The sequence below is a fragment of the Filicampus tigris genome, chromosome 7, assembly GCF_054856515.1.
Source record: "Filicampus tigris isolate MCC_2025a chromosome 7, RoL_Ftig_1.0, whole genome shotgun sequence".
Lineage (NCBI taxonomy): Eukaryota > Metazoa > Chordata > Actinopteri > Syngnathiformes > Syngnathidae > Filicampus > Filicampus tigris.
The window spans coordinates 19082753-19102990 of NC_141223.1; the positions used below are offsets into that span (position 1 = coordinate 19082753).

The 20238-nt window shown below is 39.6% G+C and overlaps 3 protein-coding genes across 6 annotated transcripts in view; 1 reads left to right on the top strand and 2 right to left on the bottom strand.

The window, feature by feature from the left end:
- itpkcb (inositol-trisphosphate 3-kinase Cb) overlaps nucleotides 1–5366 on the bottom strand; it is a 35958-nt gene extending 30592 nt beyond the window's left edge. Inside the window, exons 1-2 of one of the 2 annotated variants that reach the window (XM_086034976.1) lie at nucleotides 5224–5366; nucleotides 4011–4170 (exon numbers count right to left, since the gene is read on the bottom strand). The gene's annotated coding sequence lies outside the window, so the exon portion shown is untranslated. Of the gene's footprint in view, nucleotides 1–4010; nucleotides 4405–5223 lie in introns of those variants that run through there. The other variant, XM_086034974.1, reaches the window with a different exon arrangement.
- On the top strand, nucleotides 4722–19977 carry gfm1 (G elongation factor, mitochondrial 1). Its single transcript, XM_086034973.1, has 18 exons — nucleotides 4722–4920; nucleotides 5005–5157; nucleotides 5245–5377; nucleotides 7047–7251; nucleotides 7323–7439; nucleotides 7872–8022; nucleotides 9103–9257; nucleotides 9333–9417; nucleotides 9502–9639; nucleotides 10242–10343; nucleotides 10460–10516; nucleotides 10591–10728; nucleotides 12202–12284; nucleotides 17018–17180; nucleotides 17257–17401; nucleotides 17472–17632; nucleotides 17730–17783; nucleotides 18885–19977. Exons 1-18 carry the CDS (start codon nucleotides 4846–4848, stop codon nucleotides 19011–19013), a joined length of 2244 nt encoding a protein of 747 aa, XP_085891099.1. The 5' UTR covers nucleotides 4722–4845; the 3' UTR covers nucleotides 19014–19977.
- On the bottom strand, nucleotides 12346–20238 carry lxn (latexin). 3 transcript variants are annotated; one of them, XM_086034983.1, is made up of 7 exons: nucleotides 20068–20238; nucleotides 15801–15980; nucleotides 15662–15724; nucleotides 14897–15074; nucleotides 13716–13852; nucleotides 13568–13630; nucleotides 12346–12560 (listed from the first exon to the last, which is right to left on the bottom strand). In XM_086034983.1, the coding sequence occupies exons 1-7, from the start codon at nucleotides 20167–20169 to the stop codon at nucleotides 12447–12449; spliced, it is 837 nt and encodes a 278-aa protein (XP_085891109.1). In that variant the 5' UTR covers nucleotides 20170–20238; the 3' UTR covers nucleotides 12346–12446. The 3 variants fall into 3 exon arrangements, with proteins under 3 accessions (XP_085891109.1, XP_085891110.1, XP_085891111.1); XM_086034984.1 differs by lacking the exon at nucleotides 20068–20238 and adding an exon at nucleotides 16215–16294; XM_086034985.1 differs by lacking the exon at nucleotides 20068–20238 and adding an exon at nucleotides 16215–16272 and having other exon boundaries at nucleotides 15801–16096.

A 20238-nucleotide genomic window follows, 5' to 3' on the forward strand; every position in this document is an offset into this window, starting at 1 on the left:
TGACATCGAATTCTGTACAAATCAGTTCATTACACACTGTTTATATTGAATGGGTTTTACCCTTTGGCTTCCTTTCACAGTCCAAAGACATGCATGTTAGGTTCATTGAAGACTTAATTGCCCATATGTGTGAATTAATGTCTTTACTGTATGTGACCCGTGATTGGCTGCCAACCAGTCCAGGGTGTACCCCGCCCAGCTGGAGTTGGCTCCAGGGTGCATTTTCAAATCCAACCACTACAATTCACTAAGGGATATTCAAATGCAGGATGAAGTTTACCGGATAAGGCAAAATTAGCATAATTTTGAGGCATGCAAAGACTGAAAGGTCAAACAAATGTAACAGTGCCCTCCTGTGTCTGGACACGGCCATTAAAAAAAACATACCGGTATCTATTTGAGGTACAAAAAGACAGAAAGCACGTACTATTGGATTACAGTACTTTTGGATGACATGACATTAGTTAAAGCAAACACGTTTGAATCATGATAGGCATGCCTGCAATCATGAGGTCCATTATAGCAGCAGTAATTGGTGAGCAAATGTATTCCTACTTTAAAGGGAACTGGATAAACAACTGTTTGTCAGTTTGATGAGAGAATATAATGATGATTATTGAATCACAAACCACCCTTCGTCAAGCTAACTGGGGCAAGTGGAAAGTAGTGCAGCCATGATTGAAATGAATATTAACTAAGACACGCCTATGGGGTACTAAAGTATAAAAGGTATTAAGCAGGAGGAAAAAAAAAAGACAATAGGAAAAAAAGTTACAAGAATAAAGTGGTCACTTTACACGAAAAAAAAACTGCAATGTTACTAGAATAAAGTCAGATTTTTGTTCTGAAAAGAGTTTATCATCTTAACATATTGTCGCTGTCATGTGAAAAACACGTATCTCCATTTTTTTTTCATTTTCTTATTTTTACATGAATGGTGTTTCCGCGTTACGGACGTCACATTAATGTGAAAATTATAAAAAGTTTCCAAATTTGGAGATAAGTGTTTTTCACAGGACAGTGACGAAATATTCATATGACCTCATTTTCATAATGTTACAACCTTTCAGTTTCCTAAAAAAGTGTTACTCATGTTTAAGACTTTCATAAGTAATCTCAAACATTATGGCTTTTTTTTAAAATTCTAATAGTACAACTGTATTTAAAGAAAACAAAAGAAAACTTTTGCAATATAGCAACTTCAGACTCATAACATGATCACAAAACTATTTTAGCATTGACTTTTAACAACAATATTGACATTAAATTACACCTCTCTCACAATATTATGACTTTGTTCTCATAACACTGGATTTTACTCTTGAAAATGGAAGGCCTTTCTGCTCTTCAGCCAGTACTTAATTGTTGTAAATTCTTACTTTTTTCTTAATATGACACTTTGTCAGTACATTATGACTTCATTCTCATGACATATTATGAGGGGGGAAACAGTGATTTTTCTAAGAATAGCTGGAAAATTACAACTTTTCGTACAATTTTATAACATTATTCTCGTAAAAATGCATTTTTTTTATTTTTATTTTTTTATTTAATAGATTTGCAAAAAATTCCTACATTTCAGATTTTTTTTTTTCTGTCAAGATGTGGTGCTGAGTGTACATTAATGAGAAATAAAATGAACTTTTTTGATTTTGGATAAATTGCTGCGATGACACAGAAAGTGAACAAGGTGTCTGAATACTTTCCGTACCCACTGTATGGGTATGGGCTCCAATAAAAGACGATTCGATACATATCTCGATACATTTGAAAGTGCAACGACTCGGTTCGATTCGATGCACTCGCACTTTTTAAATCAAAAAACGGTTTTCCGGTTCAAACAGCTTTTTGTACACCACTAATAATAGGCTATTAGAACTTTTTCATGACTTTGACATAAAATAAAGTCATAATTTTACCAGCAAAGGTGTGTGTGTCAGTACAAAGTCACAAAAATATAACTATTTTTCTACAACTTTGCTTCTGTAATATTTTTTTTTCCTGGTAAAATGTGTCCATTTGTTTTCATAGAATTATGACTATTCACTCATAACATTTAACTTTTGCTGTTTTTTTCCCCCCTCTCTTTTCAGTGGGGTCATCCTCCTCTGTCACAACAGAATAAAATCAGAATACAACACAGCATGAACACAACACATTTACATGTCCATTTACATGGGAGCTGCACATGATCAGTCTGAAGACATCCTGGAAGAGGTGAAACACTTCCAGCATTCATGTGCTGGCTTCTCTGTAGCTCACTGTGACAGCGCAATCAGCCTGCAGTCAGGAAGGAATGTTCACCCGGCGGAAACGAGACAGGAACGATAACAATGGAAACAACAGCTCATTGCAAATGAAACAACTATATGCGCATATACACATTCTTAGGTCATCAATATGAAAAATATTCCACAAAAAATGACTCATAATGAATTGGCTAATGAAGAGGGATGGGCCCTAAATGCAACACATACAGTCTAGTTGGACATATTTTTTTAGGAAGTTGGAAGTTTTAAAGGACATTTTTGAGATTTATAAATAGTGTGTGACAGTTCATGTAATTTCTTTGGGGAAAGAAATGTGTGGCCTCATCATCCAGAGGAACATGGCATCATAGTCTGGAATGAATCAATGCCCAAGTACAGCTACGTTGTATTAAACTATTAAATTCAATACAATTGTACAGAACAGTTTTCTTAACCCAAGTGTTGATGTTCAAACTGCATATAATGTGGTGTACAATAATAATAAATATACTTTCTAGGAATAACATTTTTGTCTTGTTTTTGATGAACGCTTAGGCTTACTATGTGACCACATTTTAATGTTGGTCATTATGGTGGTACTACGAGATTTTTTTTTTTTTTATGTTCTGTTATCACAACATTACAAGTTCACCATCAAAATTAAGGATTTTATGCTTGTAAATGAATTATTTAGGACTTAAAGGCTTTTTTCCATAGCTTCAACCACATCACTCTCAATGCGTCATCTATGCCCTGGCTTCCTGTTCATTTTAGGAATTCAGAAAAAAAATGGATAGTTACTCACAGCGCCCTCGATGATAAGGCTTCTCCATACTGGTGTCATTTAATTGCACTATTAGGTCACTGTGGTCTGCTGATTATCTTTTATTTACTGTACAAAACATCAGTTGTTTGTTTACATTCAACCTTCAGTCACAGCAGCCAACCAACGTGTGTGATGTCAAGTGCGCAGAGATTACAATTTCAGCAACCTGGCAAAACCTCATACTGCTCAGTATGAAGGCATAAGAACTGTAATGGTTCGGTCCAAAGCGGAGGTGTTGAAGGAGTTTGTTTTTAAATAAGTATATTTTACTATGAAAATGATCTTTGATTCTACTACCTAGTAGTGAGAGTCCCTCACACAAGATTAAAAACGAAAAATGATGGAGCCGTGCAGTCCATTGTTCCCAAAACAGCTGCCTCTTCTGTATCAATTTTTTTTTTTTTAAAGTAAATCAAAACACATTTGTTAAGCAGGCGGTCCAGTTGAACTTGGTTGTGATTTTTTTTTGTTTGTTTTTACTTTGTGAAACACAGTCATTGCTGTGAAAAAGTGCTATTTAAGTAAAATGTCCTATTGTCCTTATTTACAACATTGTAACTTGTTAATTATTCTTGCATATCACAAAATAAGGAAGACATGTGACGACTCATTCGTTGTTCTGCACATAAAGAATTGAATCTATTTCAAATATAGCAATTTGGGTCGGACTTTGCCTTCTGAAAAATATTTTCCGTGTGCTGAATTAATCTGTAAAATGAGTTTCACTTTTGGAATACAACTACTGAAATCAATGAACGTGTCAATATTACAATATAAGATGCATCCGTATTATTTTCAGCAGTTTTGATGTTTTAAACCACACACATCAAATCGTATCCAACATTCATCACAATTCAAAGTACTTTCATTCACAAGAAGCAACCCAAAGAAACAGCAAGAACGCGTGTAAGTGAAAGTTAAATGTCCAAACTTACCAAAGTTGTTGTTCTACTAGTGAGCGAGAGTCAAATATGTAGGCAGCTTTTAAAGGTTGTCCGATTGCGTGCCTCAAGCATGTGCAAGAAGCCGCAGTGCGCCCGTCTTTTGTCCTCGAATGTCAGGCTGCCTATGCGGTTAATGTGAACGAGGAAACGCCTGTCAAAAACACAGAGAAGTGGCTTAAAGTGCTTCAATTCACGTTAGCTTAACCTAACACCCCCGCCCCCCCCCAAAAAAAAATGATACATGAGAAATAAAACAAATAACGCTAACCCTGACTACGAAATTCCCGAACGTTACGAGCTTACTTAAAAAAACGTTGTTAAGTTAAAGGAGATGACTAAACGGCAAAACAAGCAAACGGGAACGGGTTACATTTCTGGTCACGTGATTTAAATGGTGTCGCCTTCGAAACGCTCACGTGCCCTTAGGTCATTAAAATTTGTAATTTGTTTTACAAAAGCCTGTTAAAAACACTCATTAACACTAAATGTGAATTGTCATACATAACTGTGTTAAATAGTATATGTTTATCATTAAATTTTAAATCATACAAATACATACTATCGTTCATGGATGAGAAACTTTATTAATACATTTTTTTTCAGTATTATAATTAACATAATTGTGTATGTTACCTCTATAATTACAATTTTTAAGGAAGGACGTCGACGTATCTTTTCCTTTTTGTACTTTTAGTACATCTCTCTTTCCGTAGAACCCGGAAGTCGCGTTTCACAACTGTTACTGCTCCAGCGTGACATTCACCGGGTTGCTTGGCTCGGGGAGTTGAGCAAAGACAAGAGAACGACCACCTAAACTCTCGCCAAAATGAGACTTCTTCAAACGGCCCTGTGTTTGACCAAAAGGCACGCACTCGCTCCGAGAGGCGTCACTCTCAAGACGGTAACACATTAGCGATTGGAGGGACCCCTAAGTGGATGGATTCCATCATGGAAGGGTTTAATGCCCCCTGTGTCATTGCTCCAGGTACTCATCGACAGCTGCCGGTCGTGCTCGTCCGGTGTCGTCCCCAACGAGAGGATCCGTAACATCGGCATCTCCGCGCACATCGACTCGGGGAAGACCACTTTGACCGAACGCGTGCTATACTACACGGGGAGAATAGCGGAGATCCACGAGGTTTCCACATTTGTTCAATTCATTGCAATTTGAGCGTTGATAAAGTTACGGTCAAGGTATATTCACCATGTGTCTGCGGTGATTTAGGTGAAGGGGAAGGATGGCGTTGGCGCCACCATGGACTCCATGGAGCTGGAGAGGCAGAGGGGCATCACCATCCAGTCAGCTGCCACCTACACTATGTGGAAGAATAACAACATCAACATCATTGACACACCAGGTACACAAGCTTTTTAGTTGGAGGGTGGAAGAAAGAAAGGTTGGTATGAAAGCGAGGAAGAAATGAAGGCAGGCTGGGGCTATTCAGAATAAGAATAAACAAAGTCAGCTGGAATAGGTTCCAGCTCACCTGCATCCTTAATGAGCACGCTGTAGAATACGAATGGATAGGCGGGAATAAATGTGGCTCTAGGCAGAAGGAAATATATGAGTAGTTGGAACACACCAAGTCACTTTATTAAATGTAGTTGTGCATTGTGTGCAAACAAACGTGTACAAGCACACCAGTTTATTAAATAGCAAGTGCAATACTGTATATAGAAAACAAACTATAACAGAATAAAATACTCTGCTCAACTTTATTTATAGAGTACTTTAAGAAACAACCACAGATGATAGAATAATAAAGCAATAATAAAAAGTAACCGATAAATAAATGAGACTTTAATTCACAAATTCACAGAGTAAACTACTGATATTGAATCATTGATACGTGCAGATTTCAATGTAGGACTACAATATGAAATAGAATTTGTATGAAAGCACATCTATTTGCATGAGATAAGTTTTTTTTTTTTTTATTAAAAGACTGCGAAAAAAAAACCTGCATCTTTAACAACAAACACATGGTTGCAGATGACCGCACTGTATTCCACCAGGCATCTTCCAGTTGCTTGGATAATATTGTGTAACATAAAAGAAGTGATTGGTTTCCGATGAATAAGGTCAGTTCATAATAAACTGATTTTTTATGTCATTAAATCCATGAACAAATATCATACCATAATCAAAATGGAATGTTATAACTAGAAAGGAATGGTAGCTGATGACCACCATGTACAGTATCCAACTGGCATCCTCCAGTTGTTCACGATACAGTACTGTATAAATGTTAAAGGAAAAAAAAACAGTCAATTTCCATTCATGATGTCCGCTGAAATGATAGTTTTTTGCAGAGCTGGGCATCGCCTAACCGCCACCGAGTTCCCGTCTGCATATTTAAATGACCCACATGGTCCTAATCGGTCCGAGTCATCCAAACGATGTAGAGAACAGACTTAACCTGTACCACGTCACACGCAGATGTTGCACTCCTGACATGCGGCCAAGCAAGGAAAAAATACAAAATAAAACAGTATTGTCTACCTTGCGGTCCCACAGACGCAATGACACATGCCTCATATGGTTTTTATTTCACCGATCACCACGCCGTGTGTGTCAGTTGTTTTTGTTTGATATTTTTTCTTTGTTTGGTGGCGTGTCTGCTCGTGCAGCGCCTGCGTATAACATGAAGATTACATTCCTGACGCCGATTGGCTGTCGCTGACGAGGGACGGACTGGGACCACGTGGCTCGTTTAAATGTGTAGACGGGAACTCGGTGGCGGTTAGGCGATGCCCAGCTCTGTTTTTTTTTTTTTTTTATTAACTTTGAATTTGTGAGGAAAAATGTTATACGTCCATCAAAATTGCAGGAATATATAACATTTCTTCTTGTCCATGTTGAAATCTCAAGTACTGTGACACCTCTGTCAGATGGACAATGGACCAAATCCCTTAATAAACAGATATGCTCTCAGACAACACAAAATGTATGTTAACGATTCAGAGGGAGAAAAAAAACATGCAAGTCTCAAAATGTCTCTTATGAGTCTAGCATTTGTTGTCCAGGTCACGTGGACTTCACTATTGAAGTGGAACGAGCGCTCCGTGTGCTCGACGGCGCCGTGTTGGTCCTGTGCGCCGTTGGTGGAGTCCAGTGTCAGACGATGACGGTGAACCGGCAGATGAAGCGCTACAGCGTGCCCTTCCTCACCTTTATCAACAAGCTGGACCGCATGGGCGCCAACCCCAGCAGAGCCCTGCAGCAGCTGAGGTGACTCACAACACACTTACACTTCCAATGTAACTTGTGTTTTGATTAACATGTTGTAATCGGTGTAATAGGACCAAACTGAACCACAATGCCGCCTTTGTGAACATCCCCATGGGCCTGGAAGGCAACATGAAAGGCATCATCGACCTAGTAGAGGAGAGAAGCATGTATTTCGAAGGACCCTTTGGGTAAAAGATGCTTTTTTTGCTTCATTATTAGATAAACAATCTTATCTAATAATAAAAGACAGCAGCATGTCTGAGTGATAAAAGCAATGCACCAAGGAACCTCATTGAATGGTCTGGAAAAGATAAGGTAAAAACGATTACGGTATTTCTTTTTACCTGTCAACATTATCTACAACAATCTCAGAAATTTTTAGCAGCTCTCTCAAACCAAGACTTTACCAGCTCTCCATTGTAATTGCACAGTGGAAATAATTGCACACATAGAGAGCTCAAACTATCAACAAAAAAAAGTTAGAAAAAAATGAAAAATCAAAATAAATCAATTGAAAAAAAACCTAATGTTTGGGAAAAAAATTAAGATTTTATCAAATATAATCCCACCCTTTTTTTCATTGCTGTAACGCTAATTCAAAATCTTTTCCATATTTGCAGGCAAATCATCCGCTACGATGACATCCCGGCAGATTACCGCGCGGAGGCTGCGGACCGCAGACAGGAGCTGGTGGAATGTGTCGCCAACGCCGATGAAGTCTTAGGAGAGATGTTCCTGGAGGAAAAGGTTCCATCCAACGCCGACCTGAAGGTTAGTTATGAATGTTGTGTGTATTGTGTGGGCAACAAAGCCAGCATGAGTCCATCAAAAACTAGTCTTCGCTAAAGCTAAATGCTAAGCATGCTAAAATCAATGCACATTTCCACAATGTGGAATTAATAAAGGTTATCTTTTTACCTTATCAGCATTTAGGACATCGAGACAGTAGGCGTGCTACACTACATAAGGATACACTACAATTACACTATTTGTTAAGCATGCAAGTACCTTACAAATATTTTGTGAATTTTTGTATTCAATCATTATTAATTACAATTCTTAATGTTTTCTTTTTTTTTTTTTTTAAACTTAATTGCCCTTCAAAGTGCGCTGCCTAAATAAATGAAGGTAAATGAGAATGTTGCAATGAAGGAAGAAAACGTGCTATAAAACAAGTTATATTCAAAATATATACCATTGTTCAGGTACACTGTATACAGTTTTTCTTCATCTATGAGTTTTATTTGTAAATTTCCACAGATATCGACATCATAGTCTTGCAGACACTTTTCTTACAATGTATTGATTATTGCAGAGCTGCATTGTAATGCAGATAAAAGATGTATCAACATTTTTTTGTAGTTGGTTTTATTGCAATGTATTGATGATCCAGTATCTGTCTGAATTTGATTCTTAATTTGCAAATACCACTTGACAATCAAGCGTCAAAGCTGACGGTGACATACAGTATTACGATCCCAGCACACGGGGAACAGCCCCCTGCCACCCAAAGATTATTGAAAAGAAATCTGCGAATCTGCGGGTGCCGAACCGTGGGTATGTCAGTATAGGAGCTTCGTAAATATGAAAATGTAGTTCACACGCACTGCTTGGTCAATTGCCAATATTGACTTATCTCATTACATGCAGTTCAGAAAGACATGAATCAGTTTCACTTATTATCGCACAATCACTGTGTAGTCATTTTATTATCGTTGCTGGGTAAAAAATAATATTGTAATTTCAACTCCTAGTCAACACTGTTCCTCCATCTAATGTTAACATAACTTACCAAACATCACTTTCTTCAGAAAATGTGACTATTTTATTTCTGATCTTACTGTGTGCCAGGCTGCCCTGCGCAGGGCCACAGTGCAGCGTCTCTTCACGCCAGTGTTAGTGGGCACAGCGTTGAAGAACAAAGGTGTTCAGCCTCTGCTGGACGCCGTACTCGATTTCCTGCCCAACCCCACCGAGGTCAAAAACTACGCCATCCTCAACGAAGAGTAAGCGTGGACTCGTCTGTATGACAGTTAGCCATTGCTGCATATTTTCTGACTATTATATTTTTGATGATGTAGAGATTCAAGGGAGGCATCCAAGATCCAAATGGACCCAACAAGAAATTCCGTAAAGCCCTTTGTCAGTCTTGCCTTCAAACTGGAGGTGAGCTCTTGACTTCAACTTCCGTAGGTTCACCGCACACTTTCTCTTTCTGACACTGTTAACTTTATGTCCGTCCGCGAGCAGGCAGGTCGTTTTGGTCAGCTGACGTACATGCGGGTGTATCAGGGTTGCCTGAAGAAGGGCGAGTACATCTACAATACACGCACCAACAAGAGGGTGCGTGTGCAGAGGCTGGTGCGCTTGCATGCCGACCAGATGGAGGTGAGAGCCATTCATTATTAGGCTCCGTTTCCATATAGTGTTCGCTCAACTTAAAGACAATGACACCTTCAGTTTCACCAAACCACTTACTTACAAGGAAGTGGTATCTTAATACTAGCAACCAATGCAAAACGAAAACAAGCATGGATATTGCAGTAGTTATAAAACTTGAAAAATGGATATTGGAACACAACTGGTACAGCAACATTTGTAGACAAAAATATAACAACACTGACAGCCACATATTCTTTCTCGTTTGCGGAAAACTAACTAATTTTGCTGTAGCTTTCTCCGTTTAGTAAATTTAGGTTTCTTTGTGTATTAAAATGTTAGTATTGTACTGCCCCCTAGTGGCAAAAAGTACATCAGAGGGAGCAACACAATGTCAATGAGCATTGACGCATGGAATCATGATGCACAAACCGGTACTGAAAGTGAATTGTGTAAATTGGTGAAAATGTGACCTAATCCTAATCTCTATGAAGTGTACAAATAAATCACGTCTCATGTTTCATATTATTGAGTAATTATATATGGTCTTTGCAGCATTGCTAAAGAAAACAATCTAATGTTTTCTCTTTGTGTACTGTACTAATCTTTAGGATGTAGATGAGGTATATGCTGGTGACATCTGTGCTCTCTTTGGCATCGATTGCGCAAGCGGAGACACATTCACTTCCAGAACAAGCGAAAACCTCTCAATGGTGAGTACTTCTAAATATTGTCTATACACTGAACCTCGCTTGTGTTCCAGATCCACATGAAATACGTGCCGTAGATGAAAAGCAAAAAACTGCAAACTGCACGTTCTCGCCTACAGGAATCTATTCATGTCCCGGATGCTGTCATTTCCATGTCCATGAAGCCAGCCAACAAGGTAAATTTTAATACATTCAAGTGACCACCTTTTAAAGAATAATCTCTTAGCTCGGTTTATTTCTTTTGGAGCAGAACGACCTGGATAAATTCTCTAAAGGCATCAACCGCTTCACCCGGGAAGATCCAACTTTTCGGGTTCACTTCGACACTGAAAGCAAAGAGACCATCATCTCAGGCATGGGCGAACTGCATCTAGAGATCTACTCCCAGGTACAGTTTAGAAAAAATTGTGAGTACTTAGCACCCCTCCAAAAGGTGTATAATTGCGTATAGAACTGCCTTCAGGGGTCACATAATGGTCCAAAGTGGTATTTTGTCCAACTGGCCTTTGGCCTGTCTAATAAAAGTTCCTCCACCCACTTCATCAAAGTTCCTTGTCACTACATTGCCACAAAACGGTGCCAAAGCACCATTTTTCCCCCATTGACCGGGCTTGGGTGCCATCTTGTGTCATTTTTGCGTCTTTCAGACCAAGCTTTTCAGCACATAACTGAGGATAGGAAAAAAAAGTAGAAATTAGAAAATTGCAAATGGGGGAGCTTTGTCCTTTTGAAATGACTGTTTCTCATCTTCTGTTTCCTTTTTGGAGTCTTCAACATGCTTGAAAACGCACCAATTCTTCCAAGTGCATGTAATTTTGAAAAAAAAAAAAAAGAATTTTATTTATTTATTTAGTTATTTTCGGAATTCTAAGTCTCCCTCAAAAAAAAAAAAACCTCAGTAGCACCCCATAGAGCAGGGGTGGTCAATTCCGGCCCTCGAGGGCCAGTATCCTGCCTGTTTTCCATGTGTCCCTACTGCAACACACCTGATTCAAATGATCATATAATCAGCAAGGTCTGCAGAACCTGGATAACAATCCCGATTATTTGAATCAAATGGGTTACACCAGGGTGACATGCAGGAGGGCCGGAATTGCCCACCCCTGCCATAGAGAGTTAAATTAATAAATAAACATCACCTCCCAATGCCAGTTTCACTGATCGACACTAAATTCGCTGGACATGTTTGTCATAACAGAATGCATGCAGATGTCTCAAAGAACAATGCCTGAAATTGAACGGGAAGTCGGCCATTTTGATTTGAGACAACCATTTCTAGGGATTGTACATTGACAAACTCCTACGCCCCAATCAGTAGCAGATACCCTAGAACAGTTTTTCCCAACCTCTATTGAGCTGACACACATATTTTACATTTAAAAAAAATGTCATTGCACCCGACTAAATTGATCTTGCATGGCTGGGAATCACTGTCTTAGACAAATGGTTGACGTGCGAAGAATGCCTTTCGTTAGAAAGATGTGTGCCTTTGCATTTATAAAATGCATGCATGCTGGTGATTATAACCTCATAAAATCTTTTGTTAGTGCGCGGATAAGAAAGTAGACCTTGTTCCTCTGTCTCTGACATTGTGTTATCACTTTGCAGTGAGACAAAGCAAAATGTCCGCGGCGGGTGCGGCGCCGATTGTACAAGGCAGATGGTGCCTCGTGTAGAGCCATTGGGTTTCCCTTGACGGGCTCAAAATTCAACAATCATTTCAAGCATTTTCTCCATGACAAAAAGGCGTGCAAGGGTTCATCACTGCTTGCAGCTTTAGTTTTTATGTGGATTTAAATTTCTGTTCCTCGCGTGTGGGAGGAGGAAAGAGTTTTAAGTCTGTCTTGGTTTGTCCTTCCAGAGGATGGAGAGAGAGTATAACTGCCCCTGTGTGATGGGAAAACCCAAAGTGGCTTTCAGAGAGACCATCAGTGCCGCCGTGCCGTAAGTGCTGACCCTAACGCTCACACACACTCTCACACATACACAAATAGGAAGTAACAAAGTCTGTGTAAATGCTTTTTTTTTAATATACTATACTTGTGAACATGGCTTAGTACTCGCAGCCTCACTCCAATACTCAGGTGGAGGATTGACGTTTTCCATTTACAACAGTGTAGTTTTAAGGTTAGTTACGGTGTATTCTCGCTTGTCCATCTTCAATACTTTTACTCCCTCTGAAGGAGACCAGGTGACCAGCACCTTCCAGGCAATGATTTCCTAAAACGGCAAAGATAACCATTTTAAAAAACAATGTAAATCCAAATATATTGTACAATCCTGCCTTTCCATAGAAAATAATGCTGAAATGTAGTTAAACCATACATTTTGTCAATTCTGTCGACTGAAAATGACATCACAAATGCTCAAGGCTCAGGTAACGACCAATCATGGCTCAGCGTCAGAAAATAGATGAGCTGTGATTGGCCGTTACTTGAGCCCTGGGCAGCTGTGATATCAGTTTCAGTCGACAGAAGTGACAAAATGGCTGCCCCCAGAGATGACTAAAAATGGGTGGATTTTGCTGATTAACTCATATTTCATAATTATCATATTGCCTTATTTCAACTAGTGGTCCTGCATAGAATATGTTCTTGTAAAGAACATTTTTGGGTTGACTTCCCTTTAAAATTGCGAGGCAGACGTGCTAACCACTGTTTCACAGCTGCCCTGTTAAATAAACTACATACTCCCCCACCCTACTAACAAAAGGGAGGCTTGCTCAGTGAGTCAGCCGCTTCCATCACACTCACTCTTTAACAGTCTTAACACATGTCTAGAAAGAACTTTAAAACAATCGTATTCACTCTGCAGACGTGTGGCAGTGACAGGCATGCAGTTTGATTACCGTATCATTACTAGAGGTGCAACGATTAATTCATTAATCAACAAGTAATCGATGGCTAAAAACAAGTAGATTAACTCTTATTCCACAAACGCAATATTTATCAGAATGCCTTGTTTCAACTAGTGGGATTGCATAGAACGTATTCTTGGAAAGAAATGTTTGGGTTGACTTCCACTTTAAATACATAATGAGGAGATTGCAATTGGTTTTCCAATGGTTAAGATCACTCCACAATGTTGTCAGTCCACGTCAGACTGTTGTGGTCAGTAGTCTTGCTAAGATAAACACACGCACGCACACCATATTACAAAGATAAAAAAAGAACTAGTAAATACTCTTGGCCACAATTTGCAGAAATATAGTGTTATAAGGTGACTACCTGCGACACCATTTCATGCAGCAGTACGTCATATTCAAACTTTAGCAGGTCGTCGTCACTTGCCTACAGAATGGCAATAGAACAGACATGGTTAGTTAGTCAAAGTAACGCATTTTTAGGGCCTCCTTTAGCCGAGAGAATAGCCTACCAGCTGTGTGACGTTGGCTACTTGAGCCATGTTGTACAAAGTGTCTTCAGTGGATTCGCTGAGCATGACGAAGCTGGATGTTATGGCGCCAAGGTGCCAGAAAGGCATATGCTCCGGCTCAATGTGACCGTAACTGTCTGAGGATGATGGGGGGTGATTGTGACAGTACATCGTAGTTAATATATTGTATTACCAGTAGATTTGTTAACCCGACAGACATTTATTAGTATTATTAGTAATTATTATTACATGACTGCATGTTTGCGATAAGCAGTGATTTCAAACCTTTTTTTTTTAAAGCGCAATGTTTATGTTCAATGTGCATAATGTTACATTGCCTTACAGTAATGTTAAATATATATTTTAGGAATAAAACCTCCATCTTGTTGTTTGGCTTTATTCTAAAGATAATGACCAATCATGGCTCAGCTTCAGAAAACAAGTGATTTAGTCGTTACCTGAGCCCTGAGCAAATTTGATGTCATTTTCAGTCAACACAAGTGACAAAATGGCCACCCCCAGAGATGGCTAAAGTTTCAACCAGTGAGCCTGTATAGAACATATTCTTGAAAAATTAGGTTTGGGTTGACTTCTACTCTGTTTATCATAAGATTCGTATGTAACTTGTGCTATTTTTTTTTTTTTTTTACTCTACCTTATGTTATGCAACAGGACAGAGAGTTTTCAAAGTTCTTTTGATTCACAAAGAATTGCTTGACAATCTTGTACATTTTTCCTTTTCAAGCACTAACACATTATATTATTATTATATAATGTGTATATTAGTAATTTACATTTTACAGCAACCCCCTGCTATTCTCGCAGTATCGGGACCAAGCCCTGCTGCGTGAGTAGAGAAAATCTACCAACCATTAACAACCCCCCGCCCCCAAAACAGGTTAATAATTGCGCATAGAAGCCACAAGATGGCAGCCAAGCACTTAAAACGGAAAGGATCATAAAGCATGTACACAATTCATGTGCACAATTATGAACTAAATAAACAAATATGTTCAGTAGTTAAATTAACAAACCACCTTCACGAGGCTCATCAGTAGCTAACTTAAAAGCCGAAATAACACACACTGGCACAAACTGACGTGACATCACACATGACCAAACAAATATGCATTTTGTTTTTACTGCCATAGTTTTTAGATAGCAAATAAGGGGTTACATACCAGGTAGGTTTTGTGCAAATAGCAGGCTGTGATTCCTGTTATATTCCTGGTACAAGGCCTCTTCTTGAACGCTCACATTGATTTTCAAGAGGTCATCGTATGATGAAACCTGGACATGCAGTGGAGGGTGCTTGTCCTCACGAGGGAATGTAACCTCCGCCGAGCACTTTGCTGTGGTCTGCGGAAGGATGGAGAAGAGGGTGGAAAGGCAAGAAGGCTTAAGAGGGTGAAGTAGGGGAAAGGCCAGTCCAACTCGCTTGAAACTGAGCCTGAGATTTGTTTAACATTGTCTTTCCCTGTCACTTTTGATAAATGAAGTCAGGTAAATACGGTACTTCAGAGACTTAATTTGGTACACCTGCACAGTCCAATGAGATCCAATAGTACACAAAAACATGTTACCAGCTGTACAACAGCCCTTGGAAGGACTAAGTACCACAGTGGGGGGGGGGGGGATCGTACTTTACAAATGGTCAAAAAATGGAATGTTGTACTTTTTTCAAATCAAAACATACTCCCAATAACCGTGTACTGTTAAAACATGTTTGAGTGTCTACCGCTTTGTAAATAAAACATATTATTAACATTATTTCATGTTAATGAAGTCATAATTTGACGAACATATTTAAGGCCCGCCACACTGAACGACCAGGCCGAAAGCGACTGAACTAGATAATGTTGAACAAATTACAGTCGGCGACTCATTCTCACACACTAAGCGACTGACCCTCACTCAAATACAATTTCAGTGGAAACATGGCTTACTTTCTCAACCATCTCCTGTACGGAGAGCTCCAGCTGGTACTTTCTCCCAGAGCCAGGCACATCCTTAAAGGAAAAACACACATCACTCACTGTAAACCATAGACGCACACACAAGCCTGCGACTACTTGACTAACTTGCCTTTGCATAGGCCCTAAAGACCCTATGCAGTCCAAAGACTTTGTATGGTGAGCCGTGTAGGGTATTGAGGTAATGCTGGACCACCTTGGCTGCCCTCTGAGCGGGATAGTGATTCGGGTTGAGCTCACCGGTCTCCATCACCTTCTCTGTTGACTCCTGGACTGCAACCACCGCAGTTGGCTGTCATCGAGAAAGCAGGGAAAGAATGAGTCAGAAGGGCGGTCAGCGGCTACTTGGACTTTGTGTACAGCAGGTGTCAACGGGGCAGGGCTAGTTTGTCTTTAGATAAGGCGGATCTGATGAAAACAACAAAACGAGAGAGGGTATGAACTTCAGCACAAACAAATTGGCCTGTAAGAGTCTTGTACAATCCTGACTAAAGTGAAGAATTGTTATTTAAAATGCGCTTCTTGCCTGAGTCATCTGTTCTTGTTCTGTCGTGTGGTCCTCATGAAAGTGGAGGAGTTGCGTCTTACTTCCTTATTGACATAAGAACCACCCTCATTTAAAGAGACAGTGCTCTTGTTTTCCTCTTTACAACACATAACCATGTGGATGCATTTTCAGGAAAATTTGGGGGTGCAACACCCTTCCACGCATCCATTTTCTATCCTTTTCTTATTCCCGTAAGTGTCACAAGCGAGCTAGAGACTATCCCACCTGACTTTGCGGGTGAGCCAGGGTACACTCTAGACTGGTCTCTAGCCAATCGCAGGGCACATTTAGTATTCAATGGTTCTAACATGCATGTTCTTGAATCCTTTATTGGTGTTGTTTGTGTGATCACTTGTTACTAGGCAGATTTCACTAGGCTCAATCCCAGCTGCCCCCTTGGCCAATGAAAAATGAACTGATGAAATGACTTTTGCAAATTGGATTGCAGCCTCTGCATTAAATATAAAGGAATTTTGAAAATACTGAATGCTGGACACTTTGATAAAATAATAATTACGGCAGACCGCCACATTCACCGTTCAGCTTTCACAAAGTCCTCTATTTGCAGATTTTTTAAAGTGGGGAACCTATCCCAATTATTAGTGGATAAACCCGCTTATGTACATGTTCTTTTCTTGTCACCCAGTCCCCCGCTTATTTGGGTGGTTTTTCCACCCAATCCTCTGCATATCAGATTTTTTTTTTTTTGTGAGATTATTTTTCAAAATTGCTCAGCCCTTGTTTGAAGTCAGAGCATTTCTGTACATTTCTCCACTCTGTAGGTTTGACTTCACTCATAAGAAGCAGAGTGGAGGTTCTGGTCAGTATGGAAAAGTTATTGGAGTCCTTGAACCTCTGGAACCGGAACATTACACCAAGCTGGAGTTTGAAGACCAGACTGTGGGAACCAACGTTCCAAAGCAGCTCGTGCCGGCCGTCGAAAAGGTTTGAACTAGCTTCTCTAGCTCCTCTAGCCCTATTGTCATTCCCACTTGTCTCGTTTCCCCGCATCGCGCTGCAGGGCTTCAGGGAGGCCTGTGAGAAGGGACCCCTGAGTGGCCACAAGATCTCCGGAGTGCGATTCCTCTTGGAGGATGGCGCACATCACATAGTGGACTCCAACGAGCTGTCCTTCATCCGTGCAGGGGAGGGCGCTCTAAAGCAAGGTGAGGGTCGTCATCATCATCCCAATCGAATCCAGCATCCCATTCGTGACATCCAGTTCGTTCTCCACAGCTATGGAGAAGGCCAACGCCACCATCTTGGAACCTATCATGTCGGTGGAAATCGTGGCTCCTCAGGAGTTTCAGGGCGTGGTTATCGCCGGGGTGAACCGCCGCCACGGCGTCATTACCGGCCAGGATGGAGCTGAAGGATACTTCACGCTGTACGCTGATGTGAGTCGAGCTCGTCACGTACAGTAGCAGCGGAACACTACTTGTACTCAGTGTGGCCATGTTGTTTGATTTAACTGATTGTGTTTCCTTCCGGCAGATTCCACTCAACGACATGTTTGGTTATGCCACAGAGCTACGCTCTTGCACTGAAGTAAGAAAACTTGTCTTCGCCTAAACTACGTCTGGTACACTTGCACAGTTACAACCATGATGAAAAAAAAACAATTATATAATACTAATTCAGTGGTGCAGACATATTGCAACAATACTCACAGGCATAGCGTTCTTTATGTCTGTATTATGCTGCCCTCGGGTGGCCAAGGTGCACACACCGGAAGGAGCAGCACAATGTCCATTAAATTGAAGCCAAAAAAATGCGGCAAAAATGGTTTCATTCTTTACGTTCTATTTAATGCTCTTATTACTATATGTTTTTATAAAGTACAATGTTACACAGTGCTGTTTCCATGATTAACAATTTTGTTTTTTGGTGGGGCGCTGGAACAGATTAATGGCGTTTCCGGTCATTTCATTGGGGGAAGATGATTTGATATGCAAGTGCTTTGAGTTACAAGCGTGGCATGAACAAATTAAACTCCTATCTCAAGGCAGAGTAAAAAACAAAAACCGTAATCCAATTCCAATCAAACTTATTTATAAAGCACATTTCAAAACAATAGAGTTGACCAAAGTGCTGTACATTGATAAAAAAAAAATGAAATAACATAAAACAAATGCAAGACATAAAATATTTTCAGAAAAGAAAAAAATAAGATAAAATTGATAAAGATAATCACATACTACCAACTCTCATACAGAGTCTGAGAAAGCCAAGGTTAACAAATGGGATTGTAAATGGGATTTAAATATAAATATATGTCTGTGGATCTTTGGTCTGTGGATTGCGAGGGAATGCAAAGGTTTTTTGGGTTTTTTTCTTCCAAGTAATGTCACCTTAGGGGCTCCCTACCAGTCTAACCTGCAAGGGCAGCTTATACAATCAGCATGGTGTATACATTTTAAAGACTTTGAAAAAAAAAAAATGAACAAAAAATTGACCCTTCTTCAAATGTTCCGCCATTTTTTCCAGTCATACCAACATTACAAAATGTAAAAGAAATCATTCTGAACTTCTCATGACAACGTTATGGGAGCTCTAATGAATCCCAAAATGGGTGTGGGCCATGACCTTAACGATAATGTTGATTTATCTTAATGTAATGTCTCCGTTCTGTCTGTGTGTCATAATCAGGGAAAGGGTGAGTACACTATGGACTACAACAGATATCAGCCGTGTCTACCAAGCACACAGGAAGAACTCATCCACAAGTACTTGGAGGCTACGGGCCAGCTGCCTACTAAGAAGAAGTGGAAGAGCTGATTTCTCATCATGGTAGAGCTTTATAATTCAATCACGTGGACTCCAAAATTTTACAGATAGATCGCGTCAGTAGAACCAGCTGTCACCTGGTCTGAGGAAACTTAATTTATTATTAATACCTTGATATGTGCATCATGAACGTCCAGCATTCCAAACAATGCTGGTTAAATCCTTCCTTGGGCAATCAAGCATATGTATGAATATTCATTCGAGCCGTTTTTTTCTCTACCGAGGTCCTGCAAAATTGCTGCATCAGTGGCGATATACATTGAATTGTAACAAACGGGGCGGGTGAAAAGAGAGTTAAATTTGCATTGCGAAACACCCCTGACAGGCAACGTCCCACACTTAAAACACATTAATTATGCATTGTAAATGTATTTGAACACAAAAATATGCAATACAGCAGTACCTTAAAAAGTGAACCATAAAATAGTGAGGAATTACTATAATAATCAAATCCATTTCCATTCAGGGAATAAATGAGTATATAAAATATGTTATGTTACATTATTGTATAGTTTTGCTCATAAGTTTACATTCCCTGTGAGAATTTTTAAGACATTCTTTAACGTAAACGGGAGTGATCAGGCTAAATACATATATTTTTATTTTAACGGGATTCAATTTAAACTATATGGCAGAATTTCACAATCATTCAAAAAAAACACTCATCATTGAACGAAAAGTTGAGATGGTTCCCATTCAAATGTTAATCAGCTTTCAACAGATGTTAAATTTTTTTTTTATAAATGAAATGGTTTAAAAAAACACCAATTCTTCCAGGGTATATACATTTATGAAAACAGCTGTATGATATGAAGTATTTAAACGAAAGGGTTAATAATAAGAAAAGCTACCCAGTAAATATTTGTACTGTTTTGTTGAAGTTTTTTTGTACTATGTACAGAATGGCCTTGATATCACTATGACTGCAACAAATACATATTATGGAAACACTGAATGTGTTCCTTTTTTTTTTACCTTTGCATACCACATTCATCCTCATGATTATTCATTTGCTGTTAAGCATGGATGACAGAGTCCCTCTCACCTCAGAATTCTCTGATGAAGCATCAGGGGGGACGGTCACAGTGGGGCTCCCACTTATGATTCCGTTGAGTCCAACCACGGCAAAGAGGACCCACAAAATCATGGTGTGCTGGGGTGCGCCACAGATGCTGGAGAAGAATGTAGGCAAACGGGAATGAGTGACCTCCTGTCA

Excerpts from the sequence above, each read along its gene's own strand:
- gfm1 (XM_086034973.1), top strand. The coding sequence starts at position 4,846 with ATGAGACTTCTTCAAACGGCCCTGTGTTTGACCAAAAGGCACGCACTC. Across the intron at positions 7,440-7,871 it reads TATTTCGAAGGACCCTTTGG|GCAAATCATCCGCTACGATG; the intron begins GTAAAAGATGCT and ends CCATATTTGCAG. Across the intron at positions 9,418-9,501 it reads GTCTTGCCTTCAAACTGGAG|GCAGGTCGTTTTGGTCAGCT; the intron begins GTGAGCTCTTGA and ends GTCCGCGAGCAG.
- lxn (XM_086034983.1), bottom strand. The coding sequence starts at position 20,169 with ATGATTTTGTGGGTCCTCTTTGCCGTGGTTGGACTCAACGGAATCATA. Across the intron at positions 15,075-15,661 it reads TACAGGAGATGGTTGAGAAA|ACCACAGCAAAGTGCTCGGC; the intron begins GTAAGCCATGTT and ends ATCCTTCCGCAG. Across the intron at positions 13,631-13,715 it reads TAGCCAACGTCACACAGCTG|GCAAGTGACGACGACCTGCT; the intron begins GTAGGCTATTCT and ends GCCATTCTGTAG.